The 23836-nt window shown below is 34.6% G+C and overlaps 1 protein-coding gene across 2 annotated transcripts in view; it reads right to left on the bottom strand.

Moving 5' to 3' along the window:
* Positions 1-1271: 1271 nt before the first annotated feature.
* The window catches only part of RIPK2 (receptor interacting serine/threonine kinase 2), a 31739-nt gene continuing 9174 nt past the window's right edge, over positions 1272-23836 (bottom strand). Inside the window, exons 4-11 of one of the 2 annotated variants that reach the window (XM_081816225.1) lie at positions 17206-17363; positions 16040-16089; positions 15043-15204; positions 10697-10782; positions 6358-6447; positions 5620-5713; positions 3822-3977; positions 1272-3262 (exon numbers count right to left, since the gene is read on the bottom strand). In XM_081816225.1, coding sequence (XP_081672351.1) covers positions 2925-3262; positions 3822-3977; positions 5620-5713; positions 6358-6447; positions 10697-10782; positions 15043-15204; positions 16040-16089; positions 17206-17363 — 1134 coding nt within the window. In that variant the 3' untranslated portion in view covers positions 1272-2924. The remainder of the gene's footprint in view (positions 3263-3821; positions 3978-5619; positions 5714-6357; positions 6448-10696; positions 10783-15042; positions 15205-16039; positions 16090-17205; positions 17364-23836) is intronic. The other variant, XM_081816226.1, reaches the window with a different exon arrangement.

Below are 23836 nucleotides of genomic sequence, written 5' to 3'. Positions count from 1 at the left end.
TGGGGGAGGGTGAGCAGAGAATTAATGACAGAGGAAGAACATAAAAACCAGCCCCCACTGCTGGATATTGCCACCGCCACACCCCAGTCTTTCATAGTGATGTCAATTTCTTTAGTATAACTTTCAGCAAATTTATTCTTGCTTCTTGTCTTGTCCCACATCAGCTCTGCTCTTCTGCTGTCATAATTTGAGTGTTTGTCCCGTTCTTAAGTACTTCTTTAAAAAGCTGAGTGGTAGATTCAATCTACTGATCAGATTATCATGTTTAAATGATTTTTTCAAAATGTAAAACATGTCTGTAATTGTTTTGGGAATTCAAGTGGATGCAAAAAAAAAAAAAAAGTTAAATTTACTAATCAAACCTCAGTTCTGAGACTATATATCCTGAAGACAAATGTGGCAAATGGACATAAGGAAAACAGATTTGTGAAACGAAAGGGAAATTATTTTATGCATAATTCTATTGCACTTCTTAAAGAGTCTCACTGTTTGCGTGTAACACCCTGTGCTCCATGCAGTACGTGCCCTCCTTAATACCCATCACTGGTCAACCCATCCCCCCAACCCCCTCCCCTCTGAAACCCTCAGTTTGTTTCCCCAGAGTCCATAGTCTCTCATGGTTCATCTTCCCCTCTAATTCCCCCCCCTTCATCATGGAACACTACATCAAAAACTAATGAAGTACTGTATGGTGACTAACATAACATAAAAAAAAAAAAAAAAAAAGGCCAAGGTGTCAACTACAAAAAAAAAAAAAAAATCACAGTAAAAAAAGCAAACAAAAAAACCCAGAGTCTCAAACTTTAGCACACATAATGGCCTGGATGGTTTGTTAAAACAGATTTCTAAACCTTCCTACCTGGGATTGATTCAGGTTTGAGATAGGGGCCATGAGGCTGCATTTCTCATAAGCTCCAGGTGATGTTAATGCAGCTGCTCTGTGGACTACACTTATGGGTAAAACTCTTTTAAAATACACTGCAAAGAATGACATTTTCAGATCATCTAGTACTATCTAGTTAAAAAAACCCGGATAATTATAGATTATTAGGTCCCTTCCTTGAGTGACAATCTTAATGTCATCATTCCACTACTTCTATGTTTGCTGTCACACTCATGTACTACCTATATCACAATTTAGTATTTCTGCTTGTCTTTTTATTTGAATATTATAAAATGAAATATTATAAATACAAAATCAGTACCACTTGTCATATGTAGGTCATTTTCAAATAAAATACAATTTAAAAAACTACAAAATTCTTGCTAAATATTTTTTTAAAGAATTTTATTTATTTATTTGAGAGAGAGAAAGAGAACAAGCAGGGGGGAAGGGGAGTGGGAGAGGGAGAAGCAGGCTTCCCACTGAGCAAGGAGCCTGATGTGGGACTTGATCCCAGGACCCTGGGATTGTGACCTGAGCCAAAGGCAGATGCTTAATGACTGAGCCACACAGGCGCCCGCTAAATATTGTTTCTGAAGTTCTGAAGCCTCTTCTTTTTCTTAACAAGGGGGATTAAAAGATGACAGCATGATTGTGACATTCTCCTTTACTTAATTAGAAGGCTCAAGGAAGAACTGAAAAGAACTTCCTTACTATTTGACTTAAATGTTATTTAGTGCTGTGTCTATGTACAACCTAAAACAATCCCATCTTCTCAACTTATTTCTCAAGTTAAATCTTTATCCTAACACCTTAAAAATAAGAGATATAATAGATCACTCATATACTTAATTGGTTTCTATTTTTCCCTACTAATTTCCGTATTTCTCAGAGACAGAGTAATAAGGTGCCACAGGTTAATGTCAAGCTCCAAATGGAGATTAAAATACTTATTTTACAATTTTAATAAAATATTTAATTGCCCCAATCTCCTTCTCCTTTTTTCATACTGTGCATCTGGTGCTTCTTGAAAGTTTGTTTAGAATTTATCCTGCATCATACTTTTTGCTGACATTATTAATAAACATTTTCAGAAGGGGGATTATGCCTTGTAAATTTTCACTTAGTGACATAAGCTATTAAAAAAATTACTCACACTATATTGTTTTGGCTAAACTTGGTGAATAAGTTAAAAAAATAAAAAAGCAGCCTTGACATTATGCAGCAATTAAAAAGAATGAGTTAGATTTATTCATGATCTGGAAGGCTGTACATGATGTACTATTGAGTGCAAAAATTAGGTTGTAATATGATGTATTATAATAATATTAATGAAAGACCCTTTCCCACATGAATGTATACATACGAGTAGGGAGAAGGGTATAGAAGGATAAACAGTGTGCTGTTAATTTTTGGTTACCTTGGTTGCTAGTTGAGGTTAGAAATGAGGGTAGAAACATATATTGAAAGATTAATTTTTTCTTCATAGACTTTGTGTCATTTTACCTTTGAAACATTTTTTTTTAAAGAAGAATTCAATGAATAGGATTTAAAAATGTAATCTGGATAACAAAGTTTAATGAACAACCTTTTGGTGAGGATTTGAACCTGGCACTATAGGTTAGAAATGCTGTACTAGCTCTAATTTAAGTATAAAGGCTACATTTCCAAAAGCCAAACTGCATCTTAGACAAGTAATAAATAACCCACAAAGAAAATGAATATGAAAATGGCTTCCATGAGAAATGCATCATACCTTAAGACATTGTTATATACAAGAATATAATTATTACATTTAAAAAATAATTTCAATTAACCAAAGAGACAAACAATTGAATTCTGTAGCAAAATGCAGACTTTCTAATATATTAATTTTAAAAAATACTATAATGTCATGGAAGAAGACTAATATTTACCTGAAGAAGAAACTTCATTAACGCTTCTAATACTCATGTGGATTTTATAAAGCCAATAAGATAAAGGCAACAGAAATATAAAATACCCTTTTATAGAATGACTTTTCTTCTTGAAAAAGAGTCCCTTATAAGCTTTTATTTTGAAATAAATTTAAAGATTGTGATCGAGAAACCACAAGTATTTCTGGGTAAGGCTGAAGACCCATTTGCTTGTTATCTTTTAACTTCTGTACTATAACTTTGGCAAATTCTTCTCCTTGGATGTCAGTGGTGTCCAGTAACTGTCTGACTTTTGAGGTCCTTGTAGGTTTGGTACTAATGAGTTCATAGTCCTCCTTCATGATCAAGTCCCTGGACAGAAGAGCGTCTAGTGACTGGTTAAGGCAAGCTTCTGTCATCTGGCTCACAATGTCTTCCCTTTTACTCTGGATCCACTGTTGGGCTATGCCAGGCTGTGGTCGCACTGCAGAAGAGCAAGGCAGGACAAATGAGTGAGGACAAGTAAACAGCTATGAGTAACACTGGATGAACAAAGAAGTAATAAGGAATAAAACCCCTAATTTTCTACGATTACGCTAATATGGAATACAAGTATTTTGGAGGATGCTGCTAATTTTCAGGAAACACTCCAGTTCCCTTCCCAGAAAAAGCCTTTTTATATACTATAAATCCACGGGGGCAAAACCCAATCTATCTTATAGATATATATTTTTTAATATAAAGGATATCTGCATATTTTTTAAATAAACAAAAATAACTTTACCTTTAGTAACATATTAAGTCACACCTCCTTTTAGCACTCCCTCCCTACGTAGATGTTAGATGTTCATGGAATACCATGTGGGCCTAGTATTACATGTTAGCACTCTTATCTCCTAGGATTGGAAGTACTTTCCTACTTAAGAAGGTATATATTTATCATGTTGAAGAAATAAAGACAAATAAAACTTATTGCATGGCAAATATACTGAACATATAGTTGCGAGATAAACAGCATCATTTACAAAGTGCTAAATATTTACCTGAGTTTCCCTCAGCTGGGAGTGGATTTATTACTGTTAAAGAGCATAGGGTGGTCTTGTAATCACAAAATGTCCCCTTTTGAGCTGCAGAAATGTTACTATTGCAACTGTGATTTACTGGATAGTGACACAGCGTAGAGAAGTCTTGAGTTTTTCCTACAAAACACAGTATCTTCATTAGGGGTAGGATAGTCCTTAGCTATTCCTATTAGCTAAAATATCAACATTTGGGTCACACAGAGGATAGTATTCAATGTGTTTAAATTTTCACTGTTATTAAAGCTGGTTCATAAACCTAATTCCACAAGTAAATATATTTTAGAACAAAAATGCGTTTATAATGAATGTTTTTACCACACTTCTGTCTGTGCTTGTCTGTTTTATATAAACTATAAATCATGAAATTTTACTTCTTCACATAATCCCATATTTCTTCTGTGTCTTCTTCTTCTTCTGTACTTTAAATGTGTCTTCTAAATCTATTTATGATATGTGTCTTTCTACACTCTTCCTCGGTAATCCTATTCAGCCTCAGGGTCTCAACTGTCACCTCTCTTCCAAAATCTATATAATTAAATTTCCTGTCTTCACTGAGCCTTAGTCTTACATTTTCAACAGTCCACTAGACATCAACCTCATATGCACTGCTAAGCACCTCAAATTTGAAAAAAAAATTAAAAACTTAATTATTCATCTAACTCTAAAACCTATTTCAACTATTTCTGTTAATAGCATCAATGTTCTCCCAGTCATCAGGCTTGACAACTTGTTCGCTCTTTTTTTCTCTCTTCCTTCCTACAAGTAGAATTCTATAAACTCCTTCAGTGTGTCCTCCATAACATTTCTCTCATCATTTCTCCCTTCTTGTATTCTGGATCAGGTCTCATAACCTCTCATGTATATTACAGTAACAGACTAACAGTCTACTAATTGGTTTCCCCATCTGCATTCTCCTTTTCCTTCCAATACATATTCCAGCCAGGACAAATCTTCCTAAAGCAAAAAATTTTTATCATGTCACACCCTTGCTCAAATATCTGCAATAGTTGCTCCCTACCCAAGTGAAAAAGCCCAAATAGCTCCGCCAAGTGTTAGAATTTGTGATGATATGACTCCACCCTATTGATCTTTTATCTCCTTTCATTCATCCTCTTTACCAGCTAAAACCAACTACTCACTGTTCTCTGTGTTTTCTTGCTTCTGTGCCTCTATGTTGTTCCTTTTGCCTGGAATGCCCATCTTTATAACTATAGGTCCAACCTTCAGTCAGAAACAATTTCTTCATGATGACAACATGGTGTAGTGGAGTGACATGAAAATATTTATCAAAAGACCTGGCTTCAAGTCTTGGATTTGCCAGCTACTAACTATGTGATCCAGGAAGTCTTGATTTTAAAAATCTGTAAAATGAGGAATATCTCCCTCACAAGGTTGTTGTGAAATGCTTTATAAAAAATGTTACTTTTCCAGTGTATTACCATAGCTCTACATTGTATCTCCTTTACAATACATCACCTTCTATCTCATACTATGGTTACTCAGAAACATTTCTCTTCTCTTAGAAAGTATTTTTTTAAATATATTTTCACAAAGTTGAACACAATGCATTCAATATTTTAATGTATTTATGGAACATTCCACTACTATTTTCACAACTTAAGATTCTAACACTTTTAAAAAATGAGTTATGGCTACAGATGAAAGCTGTGTTCCATACAAACCATGACTGCTTACCAATAATATGATCTTAAAAAAAATGGAAAACATGCAAGTAATACTGACTGAAAAATTTACATACTAGATAAAAAATCATTGTCTGGAGATGCTGACAGGGACTTTGAGGCTCTACTAGAATCACTACTTTCATGGGGTTGAGGGGATCCACACGATTCCTAAAGTAAATAGAAGATAAATGATTTAGGTTAATAGAAAATCATTTTAAAGTTAAGTAGCTTTAATTTCTGAATAGTTCTTGATTTTAGTTTACTATAAAAAAGAATAAAAACTATTACAATTTATACCTTATAAAATTAAAGAAACACATATATAAAACAAGTCTTATATATTCTTAGGAGAAATTATTAATTTGAAATATGAATGAATGCTACTAAAGAAATCTTTCCTTTTAGATAGCCACAGAAATGGCATTTTGCCTTTCATTAATCATTGTAAGAGGTAAGGACAAAGCAGTATTATAGCTAGTTTACATTTGAATAAGAAGGCATAAATATAATGGTAAAAATGTAATCAATGATTTGCCTATGGACACATTGGAACACCATTCATTATATGAAACAATTACAGGGACTAAAGTTAATGGCAAACAAAGAAGCAAGGACTATATATGATTCAATGAAATGAACAGTGGGGTGAAAATTAGGAGTGTTGGAGTCTGAAATGGAGATTGCCATCGGCTACCTAATAAATCTTAAAATCTCCTGGGGTTTTAGCTTCCCACATATAAAGGAAGGAATTAAGACTAAATGATTTTTCATTTTCTTCTCATATTTTGAGTTTATCAACATAAATTTTTTACCTCCTGTGGTCCATGAGTTACAGGTATGTTCAGAGATGACTCCATTTTCTTCTTGTCACATAAGTGAATAGTGCTTGAAGCACTCTTTAACTGGAATGAATGCATATATGTCCTTTAGTTGAAGGTGATTAGGAAATTATGTGAGTAAAATACAATCTGCTTAACATACTTTATATGTTTATACAAAATCACTGGAAAGTAAAGTTAAATCATTTGAGAATATAAATATATAACCTAAAGGTAATAACTAGAGAAACAGACTTTGAATCCTGCCTCATATCATTTGGTTACCTTGAGCAAATTTATCTTTAAAGATGTACTAATACTGGGGATGCCTGGGTAGCTCAGTTGGTTAAGCATCTGCCTTCAGTTCAGGTCCTGATTCCAGGGTCTTGGGACGGAGCCCCGTGTTGAGCTCCCTGCCCAGCTGGGAGTCTATTCCTCCCTCTCCCTCTGCCCCCCCACCCAACTCGTGCTCTCTCTCTCTTGCTTTCTCTCTAATAAATAAATAAAATCTAAAAAAAAAAAAAAAAAGATGGACTAATACCTACATGCAGGATTGTTTAAGAGATTAAGTGAGATAATGAACAGAAGGTATAAACTAGGTACTTAATAAATTTCAATTTGTGTAAGTATATGTATCTATGTATCTATCATAATTTTTAAGTATTTACTGTATTTTAGGCACTGTGCTGGTAAGTACAAGTATTATTTTCGTTTTACAGATAAGAAACTGAGGGCTAAAGTAAAGGATACAGAGTGTCCTAATGGAATGATGGGGATCATGTAGCCAGTCAGGTCCAGTTTAGAATCCCAGGATACTTAACTATTGGATTTTAGGCATGAGACTTACTCTCAGTTTACCGTTCTGTAAACTGGAGATAAGAATACCTATTTTGCAGGATTACTGTAAGGAGGATTATAAACAAAAAAAGTCCTAAGATTACTTAGTAAGCATTCAGTACATGTTAGCTATTAAGCAGATGATTTATTTATATGCTAAACCTCTGTATTAAAATCATTTAGTGATCTACTCCCATCTCTATAAACCAGTTGGATTAGCTGCCATCACTAGTGAGTGATTTAAAAAACAAACCTGTAGTATGCTTCTCTTCTCCAAACCAACATAATGTCAACTGCTCTACAGAACTTTAGAAATTGGTGGGTACTACACCAGTCCTCCATATTCATACTTATATGACTGCCTGCTCCATTACACAGGTAAGGAATTTTAGAAGAAAAAACCACTATTCATCTGTATATATAATCCACCTAGCATAGTACTTTGCACAAAGCAGTCCAATGAGCATTTGTTAAATACCTTTTTATGTGAACCTTTAGAATTATTCTTTGGATCTGTCTCTGTTATATAAGTTTTTCTGTGTTTTTAAATTTATTGAAACATTTCTGAGAATGCAATATCCTTGAATAACATCATTTCTCATAACTGATGTTATGATAATTCATATTATTTATGAACTAGTAAATCAACCCTTAGAAAGAAATGAAATGGAATGTTAAGGAAAAACTTTTTGGTTCAGTTTTTACTTCTTAAGATATAGGAAAGGCTATCTGTGAAAACATGATTTATGGGACCTGGTTCAAAGAACTGGAAAAAATGTAGGAGCATCAAACAAAACAAGTCACCCTAACTGGTGGTCTTTGTTTTCAGAAATCCCTCCCTCCCTCCCTCTCCCTCCCTCTTTTCCTTTCTTTTTTAAAAAGATTTTATCTATTTATTTGAAAGAGAGCATGGCAAGGGTGGGGGGCAGTAAGAGCAGAGGGAGAGGGAGAAGCAGGCTCCCCGCTGAGCAGGGAGCCTGATGCCAGCTTGATCTCAGGACTCTGGGATCATGACCTGAGCCGAAGGCAGACGCTTAACTGACTGAGCCACGCAGGAGACCCGGGTTTTCAGAAATTTCTTTCCTTTTTTTTTTTTTTTTTTAAAGATTTTATTTATTTATTTATTTGAGAGAGAGCGAGCATGCGTGCATGCTTAAGTAGGAGGGGCAGAGGGAGAGGGAGAGAACCTGGAGCAAACTCTGCATTGAGTGCGAAGCCTGATGTGGGGCTTGATCTCATGACCCTGGGATCACAACCTGAGCCAAAATCAAGAGTCAGGAGCTTAACTGACTGAGCCACCCAGGTGCCCCCAGAAGTTTCCTGATGAAAAATCTTATTAAATTTGTATTCTACTCTTGGCCCTGCCATTAGCTAGCTGTGTAGAGTGTTGTGTAACTTTCCTATACCTCAGTGTCTTATCCATAAATAGAGACGATATTCTTCCCCTACCAGTTTCAGAGAATTGATAAAGAATATTTTTAAATAGAAAAAAATACTAAAATTCTGAGTAAAAACAATAGAGCTACTTAAGAACAACAAAGAAAGTAATGTTTTAGTAATTTAGCAATGCTATTATTAAATGGTATTCAGGTATTTGAAAATATGTACTTTATTTTATATAAAAAGCCTAAATTTCTCCTAAAAAATTAACAGTTTTAAATATAGATCATAGTGTTTTGCAATGATGTAGATGGAGCTAGAAGGTATTATGCTAAGCAAAATAAGTCAATCAGAGAAAGACAATTATATGATCTCACTGATATGTAGAATTTGAGAAACAAGGCATAGGACCATAGGGAAGAGAGGAAAAAATAAAACAAGAAGAAACCAGAAAGGGAGACAAACCGTAAGAGACTCTTAATCATAGGAAACACACTGAGGGTTGCTGCAGGCGAGAGGGGTGAGGCAATGGGGTAACTGGATGATGGACATCAAGGAAGGCATGTGATATAATGAGTACTGGGTATTATATAAGACTGATGAATCACAGACCTGCACCTCTGAAACCAATAATACATTATGTTAATTAATTGAATTAAAATTTAAAAAAGTGAAAAAAATATAGATCCTAGTGTTTAAGTTGTTTGGGGACAAAAAAAAAAAGAACTGGAATGGTTCTCTTCCACTTTATAACCAAGAGAACAAATTCTTCTATCTACCTTTTCTTGGCAGAAGAAGAGAAAGTTGTAAGGAGAGAAAAGAGAACTGAAAAGATAAAGCAAAAAAAAAAAAAATATATATATATATATTACAGAAGTTTGTAGCTACTAAGAAGTGGAGAGATTGGAATGTTCTAGAAAAGACTGTACCTACTCAGAAGCAGGGAGGTCAGTGAAAAGTTATCAAAAGAATGGAAACACAGTTCTCTAGTTCCTTAAAACACAGGCACTAATACTGCCACCATCAATTTTTAGTTTGGCTAAAGGTGGCTGTTTCTTCATGCATTTCCCTTTTAAACTAAAGGTTATGTCAAAAGATACAGCAAATTGCAAGAGGCAATCAATGTCATTTAATGATACATAAACTGTAGACTATGCTTGTTTACAACTCAAGACTTTGGTTAATAACTGATTATTTTTATTATTATATCTCAGATGCAATTTAATGAAACTCAGCAAGTATTCAACTATGCTTACTTTGTCCCTAAAGGACTGTAGTTGCTTTTTATATTTATTTATTTATTTATTTATTTATATACTTTTAAAAGATATTATGTATTTATTTGACAGAGAGAGAGCACAAGCAGGGGGAGCTGCAGGCAGAGGGAAAAGGAGAAGTGATGCAGGGATCATGACCTGAGCCGAAGGCAGATGCTTAACCGACTGAGCCACCCAGGTGCCCCTGTAGTTGCTTTTTAAACAAATTTTGATAATATTAAGAAAACCTTGCAGTAATAGGTCCCTTCAATTGTTCTAATCTACAAATGCCAGAATGAGTAAATAAGACAATTGTTCTAAGTAATTCATATCAACTGTTACTTTGATTTATATAATAGAGTTTTTGAGTGGGAAAACAAAACAAAATAAAATAAAGCATTAAAACTATACATTTTGGCTTCTATTATTAATACAATTCTATAGCTTAACTTGGCAATAAATCTCAAAAAAAGCCCAAGAACACTGAATAAAAAGAAGTGTAAGAACCCAGACTTCTTTTACTCTATATATACTAAAATTTTAGGTTAAGAAATACAGGGTAAAAAACCCTAGTGATTTAGGGCATTCATTGTACATAACAGGCAGTCATTACACGTTTTAAGCTTACATTTCATATATGGGAGTTCTGGAAATGCCTCTGAAATCTAGAAGTGGCATTTGAATGAAATGGAAAAGCTCTTTGGTGACAGAGAAAACAGTATTCATAGTCTCTGTTAAACTGTAGCCTATATGTGTGAAAAATATATAGATAATAACTAAATTAAACTAAGCTGAAAATCTCCATGAATAATATATGATTGTTTTAAATTCAATTTCTACTATTTCATTTAGCAATTTACCTTTGTTTTCTTTAGCTGAATAACAGCTTCAAGAAAAGTTATCTCTTCAAATGTCCTCAGAACTGGTTCAAGTTCTATTAAGCATTCTAAATAAGAAAAAAAAAAATTGAGTTCAGATTGCTCTAATCATTAAACTGCAAAATATAAATGCTAATATTTCACTGAGAAGGCCCTAAGTCAATTTTTCCCCAAACTGATGACATTTAACCCTCTTAAGAGTCTTTATTATATGCATAAAGATAGAAATATACATCATGGAACACACTTGAGAGTCTAAAAATAAACCCTTATAGTTATGGTCAGTTGCTTTTTGACAAAGTTGCTGAGGCAATTCAACAGGAAAAGGATCATCTTTTCAACAAATGGTGCTAGGACAGCTGGACAGCCACATAAAAAAAGACAAATTTATACTCTTCCTAAAATCATACATAGAATTAACCTGAAATGGATCATGCACTTAAATGTAAATATAGGAGAAAATCTTCATGACCTTGGGTTAGGCAAAGAATTTTTAGATATGACGTTAAAAACACGATCCATAACGAATTTTGATAAATGCACTTCAAAAAAATTGAAAGCTTTTGCACTTCAAAAAGCTGCTATTAAGAAAAATGAAAAGACAAGCCCCAGACGGGAGGAAATTTTTTTATATCATGTATCTGCTAAAGGACTTATATCTAGAATATATAAAGAACTCTGACAATAATAAGACAAATAACCACATTTAAGAATGGGAATGTAACATGATGCAGCCATTTTGGAAAACATTTAGGAGTTTCTTAAAAATGAAAGATAAATTTACCATACAACCCAGCAATTCAACTCACTGATAGCAATCTAAGAGAAATGAAAACATGTTCACACAAAGACTTGCATATGAACAGCCATAGCAGCATTATTCATAATAGCCAACAAATGGAAATAATCATAATTACTACTACAACTACTACAATAATATATGAATTTATTGCTGAAAGGAGAGGCCAGGGCTCCAGATATAAAACTGAGCATCGCTAACATATGGATGGTATATAAAGCCATGGTCTGGACTGGATTATCTAGGGGGTGAATATACATAGGATACAGATAGTAAAGGGCCCATGTTAGAGCTCTGAGGCATTCCAACAGTTCGAAATTGAGTAGAGGAAGAGAAAGAGATTGAGGAAGAGAGGATACTAAATTGTGTAGCCTCTTGTGTCTTGAAGCCACCAGAAAGAAAGTTCCAAGGAAGGAATAGCTAATTAGTCATGTCTAATCTGTCAAGAAGCCAAGTAAGGTAAGCAGGATTTTCTAACATTACCATCCTTGGTAACCCCAACAATGTAGCTTTAGTAGAGATATGAAAACAGAAGACTGATGTAAGTTTGTTAAAAACTGAGTTAGAGGGAAAGAAGCAGAGACGACAAGTATGGACAATTCCTACAAGGTGTTTAGATTTGAATGGGAGCCAAAAAATGAGGTGGTACCTGAAGTCAACACATGAAGTCGAGTTTTTTTTTTCCTATATAAAAATAGGGGATAATAATGGAATATATCTGTGTGATAGCTGAATGATCCAGTAGACAGACTGAAATTGGCACTGCAAGAGTAGAGCAAGAATATAAAGGAAAAGAAACTGGAGAGGGCTTGGGGATGGTATTCAGAGCACAAGTGATACGTTTACATTTGTCTAAGTATATGGATACTTTTTTCCCCTGTAAAAGAGATAAGGCAGGAAAAATGGATACAAGTACAACTAAGATTGTAGATCTGGTAGTGGATCTATGAGGTAGTAGTGCTCTCTCATGGTTTCTCTTTTCTTAATGTAGTGTGAGAACAGATGATCAGCTCAAAGGAAAGATGGAGCATGAAGTGCCAGAGGTTTAAGAAGGGAGGCTAAGGTATTAACCACTGTCTTCTTTTCCTAAGCTCAGAATCTATCAAGAAAAGCCACAGAATAATGATAAATGATGATCAAAGTATCAACCTTTATTACTGATAAAGATAATTGGAGAATTTACCTTTAGATCTGTAGCCAATGGGCTTGGAAAGAGTTCACAGCTTTACTCAGCCACAGGCCTCATCTACTTCCACATGGGGGAGCAGAAAATGTATGCATCCTTTAGACAGGCTGACTTCTAAAAGAAGGAAAAAAACTGAGAAGGAACCAGATAAGCATGCTCAGTTTTTCTCCAAAATCAGCAAATGAGGTAAGTCTGAGGAAGAGTGCTGAGGGGCACATAGAAGCTGGAAATGTTCTTTCTATACTTTCCTTCTTAGGGACTGAAATGGATTTCATCTTCACTTTGGGAACATAAAGAATGGATGGGCCTTAGGTATCTCCTACAATAGTACAAGATGATCACTGATATAAGGAAGCAATTCTCAAACTTTTAGGTCTCAGGATTCTTCAAAATTATTGACTATCCAAAATAGCTTTTGTACGTTTGTGTCATATCTATTGATATTTACTATATTACAAATTAAAACTGAGAAAAATTTAAGACATCAGAATATATATGTGAGAACACATTCCATTATTTGTTGGAGCAATGAAACCATCATACCTCATTTAGCCTTTGGAAAAATCCACTATATACTCATGAGAGAATGAGAATTAAAAAAAAAAAAATCTTAGTATTTATTATTTTGGTGAAAAGAGTTTTGATTTTGTGAATTCTTCTGAAAGTCTCAGGGACCAACCACCCCAGGGGCCCTTGTACCACACCTTTAGAACAGTTGATCTATGAAAATGGAATAGTACATGTATTTGAGAAGCATAACAGAATTGCTAAGTAGTGTTTAGTGTCCAATTTTGGCCATTAATTAATTAATTTTAAAGATTTTATTTATTTATTTGAGAGGAGAGAGAGAACGTGCACGAGCAGGGGGAGGGGCAGAGGAAGAAGCAGACTCCCCACTGATCAGGGAGCCCCAAGCACCAATCCTAGGACCCAGGGATCATGACCTGAGCTGAAGGCAGATACTTAACACTTAACCAACTGAGCCACCTAGGTGCCCTGGCCATTAATTTAAAGAGAAACCAATAAATAACTCCCACTTCTGGCCAAGATGGAGCAACAGGGTTTGATTTGCCACTCTGCCCAAAACAACCAAAAAAGCCAGACAAAATACATGAAACAGTGGTTTTCAAGATACTAGATACCAGGCAACAAAGGACAGTGATCACTGAGATGGGAAACAAATCAGGTGAGCCTTATGATTGCCCACGCTTACTGTGTTGAGAGTTTCTAGCTGCAGCTTAAGAGGGAAGTGAGGTGGAGCCTCACTTCTCAATTGAGTGGAAACTTAATTGAAGAGATGGGGCTGAAAGTCTGGGTAGACCAAGGCAGAGAGAGTTCATAGGGCAGTACCAGAGAGGGGAGACATACAGAGAGAGAGCTCTGTGATCTGCAGAAGGCTCCTTTACGTATTCAGCAGAAGTCTTTAAAGAACAATAGGGAAAAAACACGAAGTCTGTAGAGAAGTAAGTATGCCTAATGGTATGATCTGCAGAGAAGTTGGAATTTTTAGAGAATGGAAAAGAAATGAATAGTTGGAAGTGGCACTGGGGACAAAGGAGATATATATCCTCCCACATAGCTCTGGGAAATAAGAAATAAAATGTGAATCCATTACAAGCAACTTTTGATTTTTTTAAATATAGTACTAATGAGCATTGGACACAAATTTTGAATAAAAAATATATTTCATTGCTTTTTTAGTTAGAAAGATGATTCCCCAGTCTGTGGCTTATCTTTTCACTTTTTCTTAACAGCATCTTTTGAAGTGCAAAAATTTTCAGTTTTTTCAAAGCTCAATTATCATTTTTTTCATGGATCTTGTTTTTGATGTCATATATAAGAGCTCTTTGATTAAGACAAGATCATAAAAACTTTCTCCTGTGTTTACATTTAGATGATGATCCGTTCTACCTTTGAAATAAATCTTAATTCTATCTAATTTTTCTATCATGGATTAGCACCTTAATAAACTCTTGCTAGAGTCTCCTAGGTGGTCTCTTTGCTTCCATGCCTACCCTTCTCCAGTCAATTTTCCACACAGCAACAAGAGTGATCTCTCCAAAACTTAAATTAGATGTCATTTCCATTCAAAACACACTTTAATGGTGTTCCATTGTACTTGGAATAAATTTCTAGCCTTTTAATGGTAGCCAAAGCCCCTCCTTATCTCTCCAATCTCATCTCATAAAATAAAAACAGCAACTGAATTAAAAACAAAAAACAAAACAAAAAACAACTTTAAGCTTGCCATCTAACTTGTGTAATTTTTCAAGGAATATTTTATTCACAGTATATTCACTGTTTTTGTAATTCAAAAGGTCCAGACTAAAACTGTACACTCACTTAAGAAAGATGGTCTTTCATCTGGATTTTGCGCCCATCCACTTTCTATTAGAGAGATCATAAGTGCTCGATGAGGTATATCAAGTGGCAAACTTTCTTCGTTAGTGTTAGGTCGATGTCCTTGTGATACACTATACATGATCTGCAAAGGATTGGTGACTTCTGTCAAAACAAATATATTTCATTCATTAGAAATATATTATGATTTAATACATTAATTAAATACATTCTAAAGTCAACCAAATGAAAATGAGGGAAACTTAAAATCATAGGAATAATGCATTACCCCCCTTTCTGTTAAAAACATACATATACACATATATATCCCAGCCAGTGACAGACTCATCTGCCTCCTGTCGTATTTACAGCCTCACCTCACCACATTAATTTTAAGCTTGGTCACCTGATTTGGCCAATGGAACATGAATAGAGCAGAGCTTGGCAGAACTGAGTGGAACCTAGCACAGCCAAAAATGGCCACTCACACCTAATGTGAATGAGAAACATACACTTATTTTGTAAGCTACTGAGATTCTGAGGTTGTTACACAAGACAGCTGACCCATACAATCCTCAAAATAAAGAAATGGACAATGTTATCAGAAAACTTAAAAATTATTTTTCAAAGTTATAGAAGGAGCACTAATTAAATTTTCAAATAAAGAGTTTTAGAGCTGGAATGAATCTTAGAAATAAAATTCAAAATTTTCATCTTGCAAATTAAAAAGAAATGAAGACTCAAGAGATTTAGTGGCTTGATTACAGAGCTAATTACTGTCAGAACAAGAATCAGAATCTACATTTTTCTGACCCTTAATCCAGTACAGTTTTCAATATACAGTGGAATCAGAATTGATAAATTGTTATGTTTTTATAGTGTGTTTTCCAAAAAATGAATGGTAGGCAGATTTAAAATAAGATGGGCTTTATTTAGATAGTTCTGAATATGGCCTACCAACATGCTGTCGTCTAGAATAAGGAAGTGAAAGTACACTTACCTTCAAAAGGCTGTTTTCTGGTTAAGACTTCCCATGTGATCACTGCATAGCTTTTTAAGATAAAAATATACATACAGGACATTATAAACTAACTATGCACAATAAACTAAAATAGTACTGATTTTAAAAGCTGACTGTGGAGATATCATTTTTGCAAGTAATAAGGTAGTGAAATGCTATATAAAGAATCACCATATATAATAAAAATGATGAGTGTTTATATACAGTTTTGTTCTGAAAGGGAATTAATCTAATTTGAAAAATTAACAAATTACTGTAATAAAAATTTGGAGTTAAAGGCAAGGATAACTTGTTGTGGATGACTTTTAATGACCTCTAGTTACATGATTCTATTACTCACACAAAATAAAGAGCAATAAAAAAGATGATCTCATGTAGCTCTATTCTATTCACTTTTTTCCTGGCCTAAGTACTATCTCCTTTGGTAGTGTTAAGTGTTAACCACACTGTTTCCCTCCCTCCTCCATCAATGTCACATAAGATAATAACCTTTTATTTATTTTTTATTTTTAAGATTTTATTTATTTGACAGAGAGAGAGACAGCGAGAGCAGGAACACAAGCCGGGGGAGTGGGAGAGGGAGAAGCAGGCTTCCCGCCGAGCAGGGAGCCCGATGTGGGACTCGATCCCAGGACCCTGGGATCATGACCTGAGCTGAAGGCAGATGCTTAACGACTGAGCCACCCAGGCGCCCAGATAATAACCTTTTAGTACTATATTATAAATTGACAGAACAATAATATATACTTTAAATTCTTTTCAAGGATGTAAAAGTGGCTTAAAGCATGGCATCTTTAATATTAAAAATATTAACGACTGTGGTCTCTATTTTCACCACACTTATGAGAGAAGACTAAAAATCACACTTTAAAATGTAGCTTCGGGGCACCTGGGTGGCTCAGTCAGTTAAGCGTCTGCCTTCAGCTCAGGTCATGATCCCAGGGTCCTGGGATGGAGCCCCACATCCAGCTCCCTGCTCATTGGGGAGTCTGCTTATCCCTCTCCCTCTGCCTCTCCTCCCGCTCATGCTCTCTCTTTCAAATAAATAAAATCTTAAAAAAATTTAAATTAAAATGTAGCTTCAAAATTCTCATTAATCTTGTTTTTGGACAAGGTTAACTCTGAGCAAAAATAACATATTATACCTATATATATCATGCTTGACACTGGCCCTTGATTTTTGTCCAGGTTCGTAGTTCTCAGGTGGCATATAGATAATTGTCCCTCCTTCTGGTGAAGATTTACTAGTTCGTGATTGTGAGAGGGACATCATACGCCATTTTGATAAACCAAAATCTGCAATCTGTAAGGGAAAAGAGTAAATAATTGAATTTAAAAATTAAAAAAAAACAACAACAAGAACTGTCTTTGTTTATATTCATTGTATTTAGGTATGAGACCAGAGGAAGTGTTCTATATTAATATTTTATTTCTACATATACTATCAGTTTCTTAATACATTAACTTCTAGAGTGTTGAATCCAGTAACTCTAGAAACAATACATACTGACTTGAAGTTCATAATGTCACAAATTTTAAAATGGAAACTGAGTTTTGAAAAATTAAACAGAGTATTTTTTGTCTTAAATTCTGAATGAGCATATATGCCAAACACTATTTTTTAAGACAAGTAGTTTTACAGCATGTGCTTTCAAAATTCTCCTACACCTCACAGAACTGCTAAACTACTGGTATCTAATATGACTGCCACTGGGCATTGTTTGTAACTCAGGTTTAAAGATTATTTATTTATTTATTAGAGAGTGAGCAGGAGAGAAACAGCATGAGAGGGGAGAGGGTCAGAGGGAGAAGCAGGCTCCCCGCTGAGCCGGGAGCCCGAAGTGGGACTTGATCCCAGGACCCTGGGATCATGACCTGAGCTGAAGGCAGTCGCTTAACCAACTGAGCCACCCAGGCGCCCTGTAACTCAGGTTTATATGTTCTTATTTACAATGCCCTAAAAATAGTAACCTTAAATTCTGAAGCAAGTAAAATTCCAATATAGTTTAGGTCATTATTATATGATTTATGCGTACCACTAAAAGAATCATATCTGTTGGCAACAGTCTATTTAGCATATAAAACATATTTATGTCCACAACAAGTACTGCCTAAAGAATTATTGGTGCCATTCTATACTTTTGATATATCCTTTACAGTTTTGCTTCACTTGTAAATTTTGTATAGATGTTATACAACATCTTATAACTCTCTATTTAAAGGTTTCCTTATTTTTTAAAAAATGGAAGACAAAATATAAGAACAGAAACAGTATTTAATGGACAAAAGGGTGTAGTGAATCTTTAAAAACATTTAATTTAAATTGCTTAGATCTTCACACTGCATAAGTTAGAGCCAACAGAGGGAAATGAATTCTATCTAGCACACCATTTGTGTTTCAGTTATTTAACTCATATACTTTTACTAATTTTAATAGAAAAAAATTTGTTTAGTGTTTAGATGAATTTGATATTAAAAATATTACTTTAAGAAGGGAGGGGGTGGACTATGTGATTTTTTTCATACATTATTAAAATAAAAGGGTAAGTCTAAGAAAAAAAATAGAAAAGACCAAGAGAAAACATGGTGCCAATACATGAAGAGCTAAGCTGGATTGATTCTGAAAGGCAATATACCACGTGGCTGAGAATATGGGTTCTAGAGCCTAAGGTTATATTACATTTATATTCCAATTCTACCACTTGTGTGTGAACTTGAGGAAGTTTTTAAATTTTTCTGTGCCTCTGTATGATTACCCACCTGCAAACTGGGGATAATAACACTATATCACAGGGTTGTAGTGAGAAAATTAAATAACTTATTCTAAGCAAAGCATTCAGAACATTATCACATAATAAGTGATCCATATGTGTTAATATTATTGTTTTGTATACAGGTTGCTCTTATTCAATACAATCTGTTCTTCCCACCTACCCTCTAAAACCAAAAAAAACAGCACTCCAGTTGCACATTTGCTAGAATGATAAGCATTACTATGATAAGTAGAGTTTATTTTTATGCCACAAGTGAAAAATGTTATTTATTTATTTATTTATTTATCTATTTGAGAGAGAGAGAGAAAGAGAGAGCACAAGAGTGAGAGCACAAGTGGGGAGGAGGGAAAGGCAGAGGGAGAGGGAGAAGCAGGCTCCCCGCTGAGCAAGGAGCCCGATGTGAGGCTCGATCCCAGGACCCCGGGATCATGTTCTGAGCTGAAGGCAGACACTCAACTGACTGAGCCACCCAGGTGCCCCCACAAGTGAAAATGTTAAAAAAAAAAAATCTGAGATGTGGTCTCACCTTATACCTGAACCATAATTTGCAAATTCCTGGGCTAAATGTTGGTTTGAATACAGTGTTGTAGAAAATGTATTCCTGAGCTTGCTTCCTTATGTGCTCCTTCACCTAAGATCTTCATCTTTATTTTCAAACCTGACCTAAAAACCTTAATCAGAATTCTATGAGCTGATTTAGTCTGGTTTTCACATGGAACTATACTTCTCCCCTTTCTCTGTTACAAATAATATCATTAAATTTGACTCATTAAATCTGGATCTTCAACAGAAGGATAAAAGTGAATAATGTGAGGGAAGGAATAAGAATGCCATGATTTCTTGAAAGTCTTGATAAATTTATTATTCAGCCATGAAGACAGAGAATAAGAACTTTCCCATTCTACACAAGATCTTAAATATGCACTTCGAAGCTAAGGGCTTTCTTTTTAACTAAAAAGATGATTTTAAAAATTAGAGGAAATTAAAACACACTACTCATAAAAATCCACAATCCTCTCACCCTAGTAGAATAGCTATTTTCATTTACATATACTATCCATATCTATAAAACTATAAAGTTATCATCAGTAAGAAGTTACGAAGAATAACCCTAAAGTATTCTGGTTTCCACACCGGACTGAGAGAATAGCAGAGAAAGCAAATATGGCACATATAAATATTTTCATTTCAAAGAAGCCTATCGCTAGTTCATTTGTATCTAAGGTGCACTAATGGACACGTGGCAGATAACCAAACTAATGTATCCTTTTTAAAGTAGAAAAGTCTCAGTTGACCTTAATCAGTAGTAAACATTTTTCTTTCAGATACTATGTTTCTGGTCAGCATTCCAGTGAGAAAACTTACCTCAGAAAATGGTAGCAAGGTGTAAATTTCCATTTAATTTCATTAAGTATTTTTAAAGATACTTTGCACTTCATTTAAGGCCTTTCCAAGAAGATAGGTAGATTAAATAACTGTTACTTTTTCATGAGTCAGTGATGAACTTTGACTTTTAACGGACATTTATAAAGTACAAAGTAGAGACACATAAGATGCATGTAAACGAATGTCGCTAATTTATAATAGTATTAGAAAGGTCACAGCTCTGTATGTACTAAATTAATAAAAATTATAAAAACTAAACCTAGCCAAACTATTCTAAATTCTATTCATATCAAAGAAAGACCAAGGATACCCTGTTGATCAGTGAAAACAAGAAAGTAAGAATCATTACCTATTACTTTGCTTCTGTTTACTTTGCTAAGTATAGTTTCCAGACTGAGATGAAGAAAGTATAGTCCAAGGACATTGAAAGGTTTAAAAAATGCAAATCTCAGGTTATTTTATATATATTTCAGGTTATTGAGAATACTTGCAAATATCTCCATGGTGCTATCAGCGTTCTTTGTGGGACAGAATGGAGAGGTACTACAGGATATGAGAAAAGTAAATGACATTCTGACTTTCAAAAAGGAAAGAAAATGTTGATTTTGCAAATCTACTTATTGGTAGACACTATCCTTAATCCCTGCTTAAAAAATTTATAAAATTTAATAAAAGGGATATCAGCAAGAATTCATGAAAAACAAATTATATCAGACCAGTGGTCAATTTCAGGTCTCACATGCTATATCCCAAGTCCTTGGCACAATGCCACTGCTGCTCCATAAATATTTACTGACTAAAATTATGACCAATTTCATTTCCTTTTTTGACAGTAGTAGTACTGTCAAAGAGTAAATGTTAAAACAGTTTGCATATTATAAAACACTCTGTTATTTTATTTATTTATTTTTTTAAAGATTTTATTTATTATTTATTTGACAGAGACATAGCGAGAGAGGGAACACAAGCAGGGGGAGCGGGAGAGGGAGAAGCAGGCTCCCCGCCGAGAAGGGAGCCCAATGCGGGGCTCGATCCCAGGACCCTGGGATCATGGCCTGAGCCGAAGGCAGACGCTTAACGACTGAGCCACCCAGGCGCCCCCACTTTGTTATTTTATAATAACATGCTTCACTATTAAGTTATCAGGCCTATCTGGTATATATAGAAGATCTGGAATTCATTCATTTGTTTATTCAACAAATACTTAGTTAATGCTTCAATATGGCACCTGCTGAGCAGGTGGCAGTTAATAAAATAGACTAAATTTCAGTCTTCATGGAGTTTATTTTCTAACTGGGGGAGACAGTCAATAAACATATTAATAAAAATATGACAGATGGTGAAAAATAATATGCAGAAGCATAAATCAAGGTACAAAGACACAGAGGAACTGGGTGGGTCATCAGGGAAAGCCATTCTGAAGAAGGTGAGGGAATAAGCCAGGAGGACACCTGGGAAAGTAGTCAAGCAAGGACTCCTGATGATATTCTCAAGGAAAAAATGGAGAAATATGGGCTGTAAAACAGTTCTGCACAAAGTAGTCCACACAAAATTAATGATTATTCTCCAAAAGTGCTAAATAAGGATTGATATTGACCTGGAAGGAGGTTTAAGCACCATGTTGTGAGGCTCTGATCTGAGCTCTGTACTGGTTAATATTTAATCATGACTTAAAGATACAAAAACTAGCTAATTAAATCTGAGGATGACACAAAGCTGGGAGACAAAGTTAAAATCCTTGGGCTACAGAAATGATACTGAAAAAGATCTTAAGAGGCTGAAGTGATCACTCAAATCTAACAAAATAAACTTTGATGATGTCCAGAAAGTATTCTGCAAAGTACACATTAAGGAGACGTGACTTAAGCAATAATACCTGAACAAAAGAACCTCTCAGGGCTTGTTGATGTTAAGCCCAATTTAAATGTTGTGATATGATCACCCCCCAAAAGCCAATGATTCATTAAGTATTAAACAAAGTGCTTAGGGACCAGGGAAATGATACTTCCATTCAAGTCTATATTCATAAGGTCACAAGGAGTATTTTGTTTCATTGTGAGGATAAAAATTTAACAGAGATTTAAACACAGAGGCATCTGGATAGCACCTGCGATTAAAAGCAATGTAATAAGGAAGTTGGCTGAAAGAACTAAGGATGTTCAGAAGACAGAAGAACAAAACATGAGTGTATGTGAGGGGCAGGGGGATTATAGCCATCTGTAAACATTGAGAGGGCTGTCATATGGGAAGTAGAATTGGACTTATTTAGTTTATCACAAAAAATAGAACTAGGACCCATGGATGAAAACAAATGGAAGGCATTTTGATTAATCACATAAGGAAATATCAATTTAAGTATGGATATTAAGACTCCCCTGTCACAGGCTAACTGCCTTGGGAGATAAGGGACTATCACAGTGAGGATTCAGACTTGAATGGACTTGCTGACCATTAAGGCACTTCTACCTGTGTGGTTTTATAGCTGATGTAATAGATTAGTTTCTTTTTTTAGTAGTACTGAGATGGCAGCTTGCTTCTTTTCCTTTCCCCTCCCATTTTATTCTAGGGAGAGGAAGTGCCTTTAACAGGGGTTTTGTTTTTTATTTAACTTTTCTCACATTTTTTGTATTAATTTTTCTATTGTTCCAACCTCTCTGTTATTTTTTCTTTGAACATTTTTTGATATTTACAGTAATCTCTAATTACATATATTATTATAAGAAGCATAGCAAAATAACATAAAAATAAAGTGAGTTACATTTAGTGTTAGTTACTTAGCAACTACTTTTTATTTGCTGTCATCAGTTAGATACAGGGTAAACTATGAAATCACTACTACACCTGGGGCCTTTAGGCACCTAAATCTTATGACCTTTACGAAAGTTAATTCAAAGTAGGTCCTAGATTTAAATGTAAAACATAAAACTCTAACACTTTTAGAAGATAACTAGAAGAAAATCTTTAATACCTATGGCTTGATGAAGGCTACTTAGATATGACAGCAAAGAATTATCATAAAGGAAAAAAAAACCCTGATAAATTGGACTTCATCAAAATTAAAACTTTTCTTTGTGAAAGACCCGTTAAAAGGATGAAAAGAACAAACCACCAAGTGGGAGAAAATATTTGCAAACTACATATCTACATTTTAAATATGAAGGACTCATATTTAAAAATCTAAAGAACTCTCAAAACCCAGTAATAAAAATCCAAAGGATCCAATTAGAAAATGGGCTTAAGACATGAAGAGACATTTCACTGAAAAGGATATAGATAGCAAATGAGAAAGTGTTCAACATCATTAGCCATTAGGAAAATGGAATTAAGACTATGATGAGTTATCACTATATACCTATTATAATGCTAAAATAAAAAACTGTGACAATACCAAATGCTGGTCAGGATATGGAAAGGCTAGGTCAATCATACATTGCTGGTAGGATGTACAAAGGTACAGCCCCTCAAACATAGTTTGGTAGTTTCCTAAAAAACTAAACAAACCCTTACCCAGCAATTGCACTCCTGGACATTAGCTCTTGGTTATCTAGAGGAACAAAAACTTATGTTCATTCAAAAAGTTGCACAGGGTTGTTCACAGGAGTTTTTTTTTTTTTTT

Source organism: Leptonychotes weddellii, chromosome 4 (assembly GCF_054177405.1).
Source record: "Leptonychotes weddellii isolate Sample4059 chromosome 4, ASM5417740v2, whole genome shotgun sequence".
NCBI classification, from domain to species: Eukaryota; Metazoa; Chordata; class Mammalia; order Carnivora; family Phocidae; genus Leptonychotes; species Leptonychotes weddellii.
The sequence above is the reverse complement of the archived record's forward strand: the minus strand, read 5'-3'. Positions and strand labels throughout refer to the sequence as shown.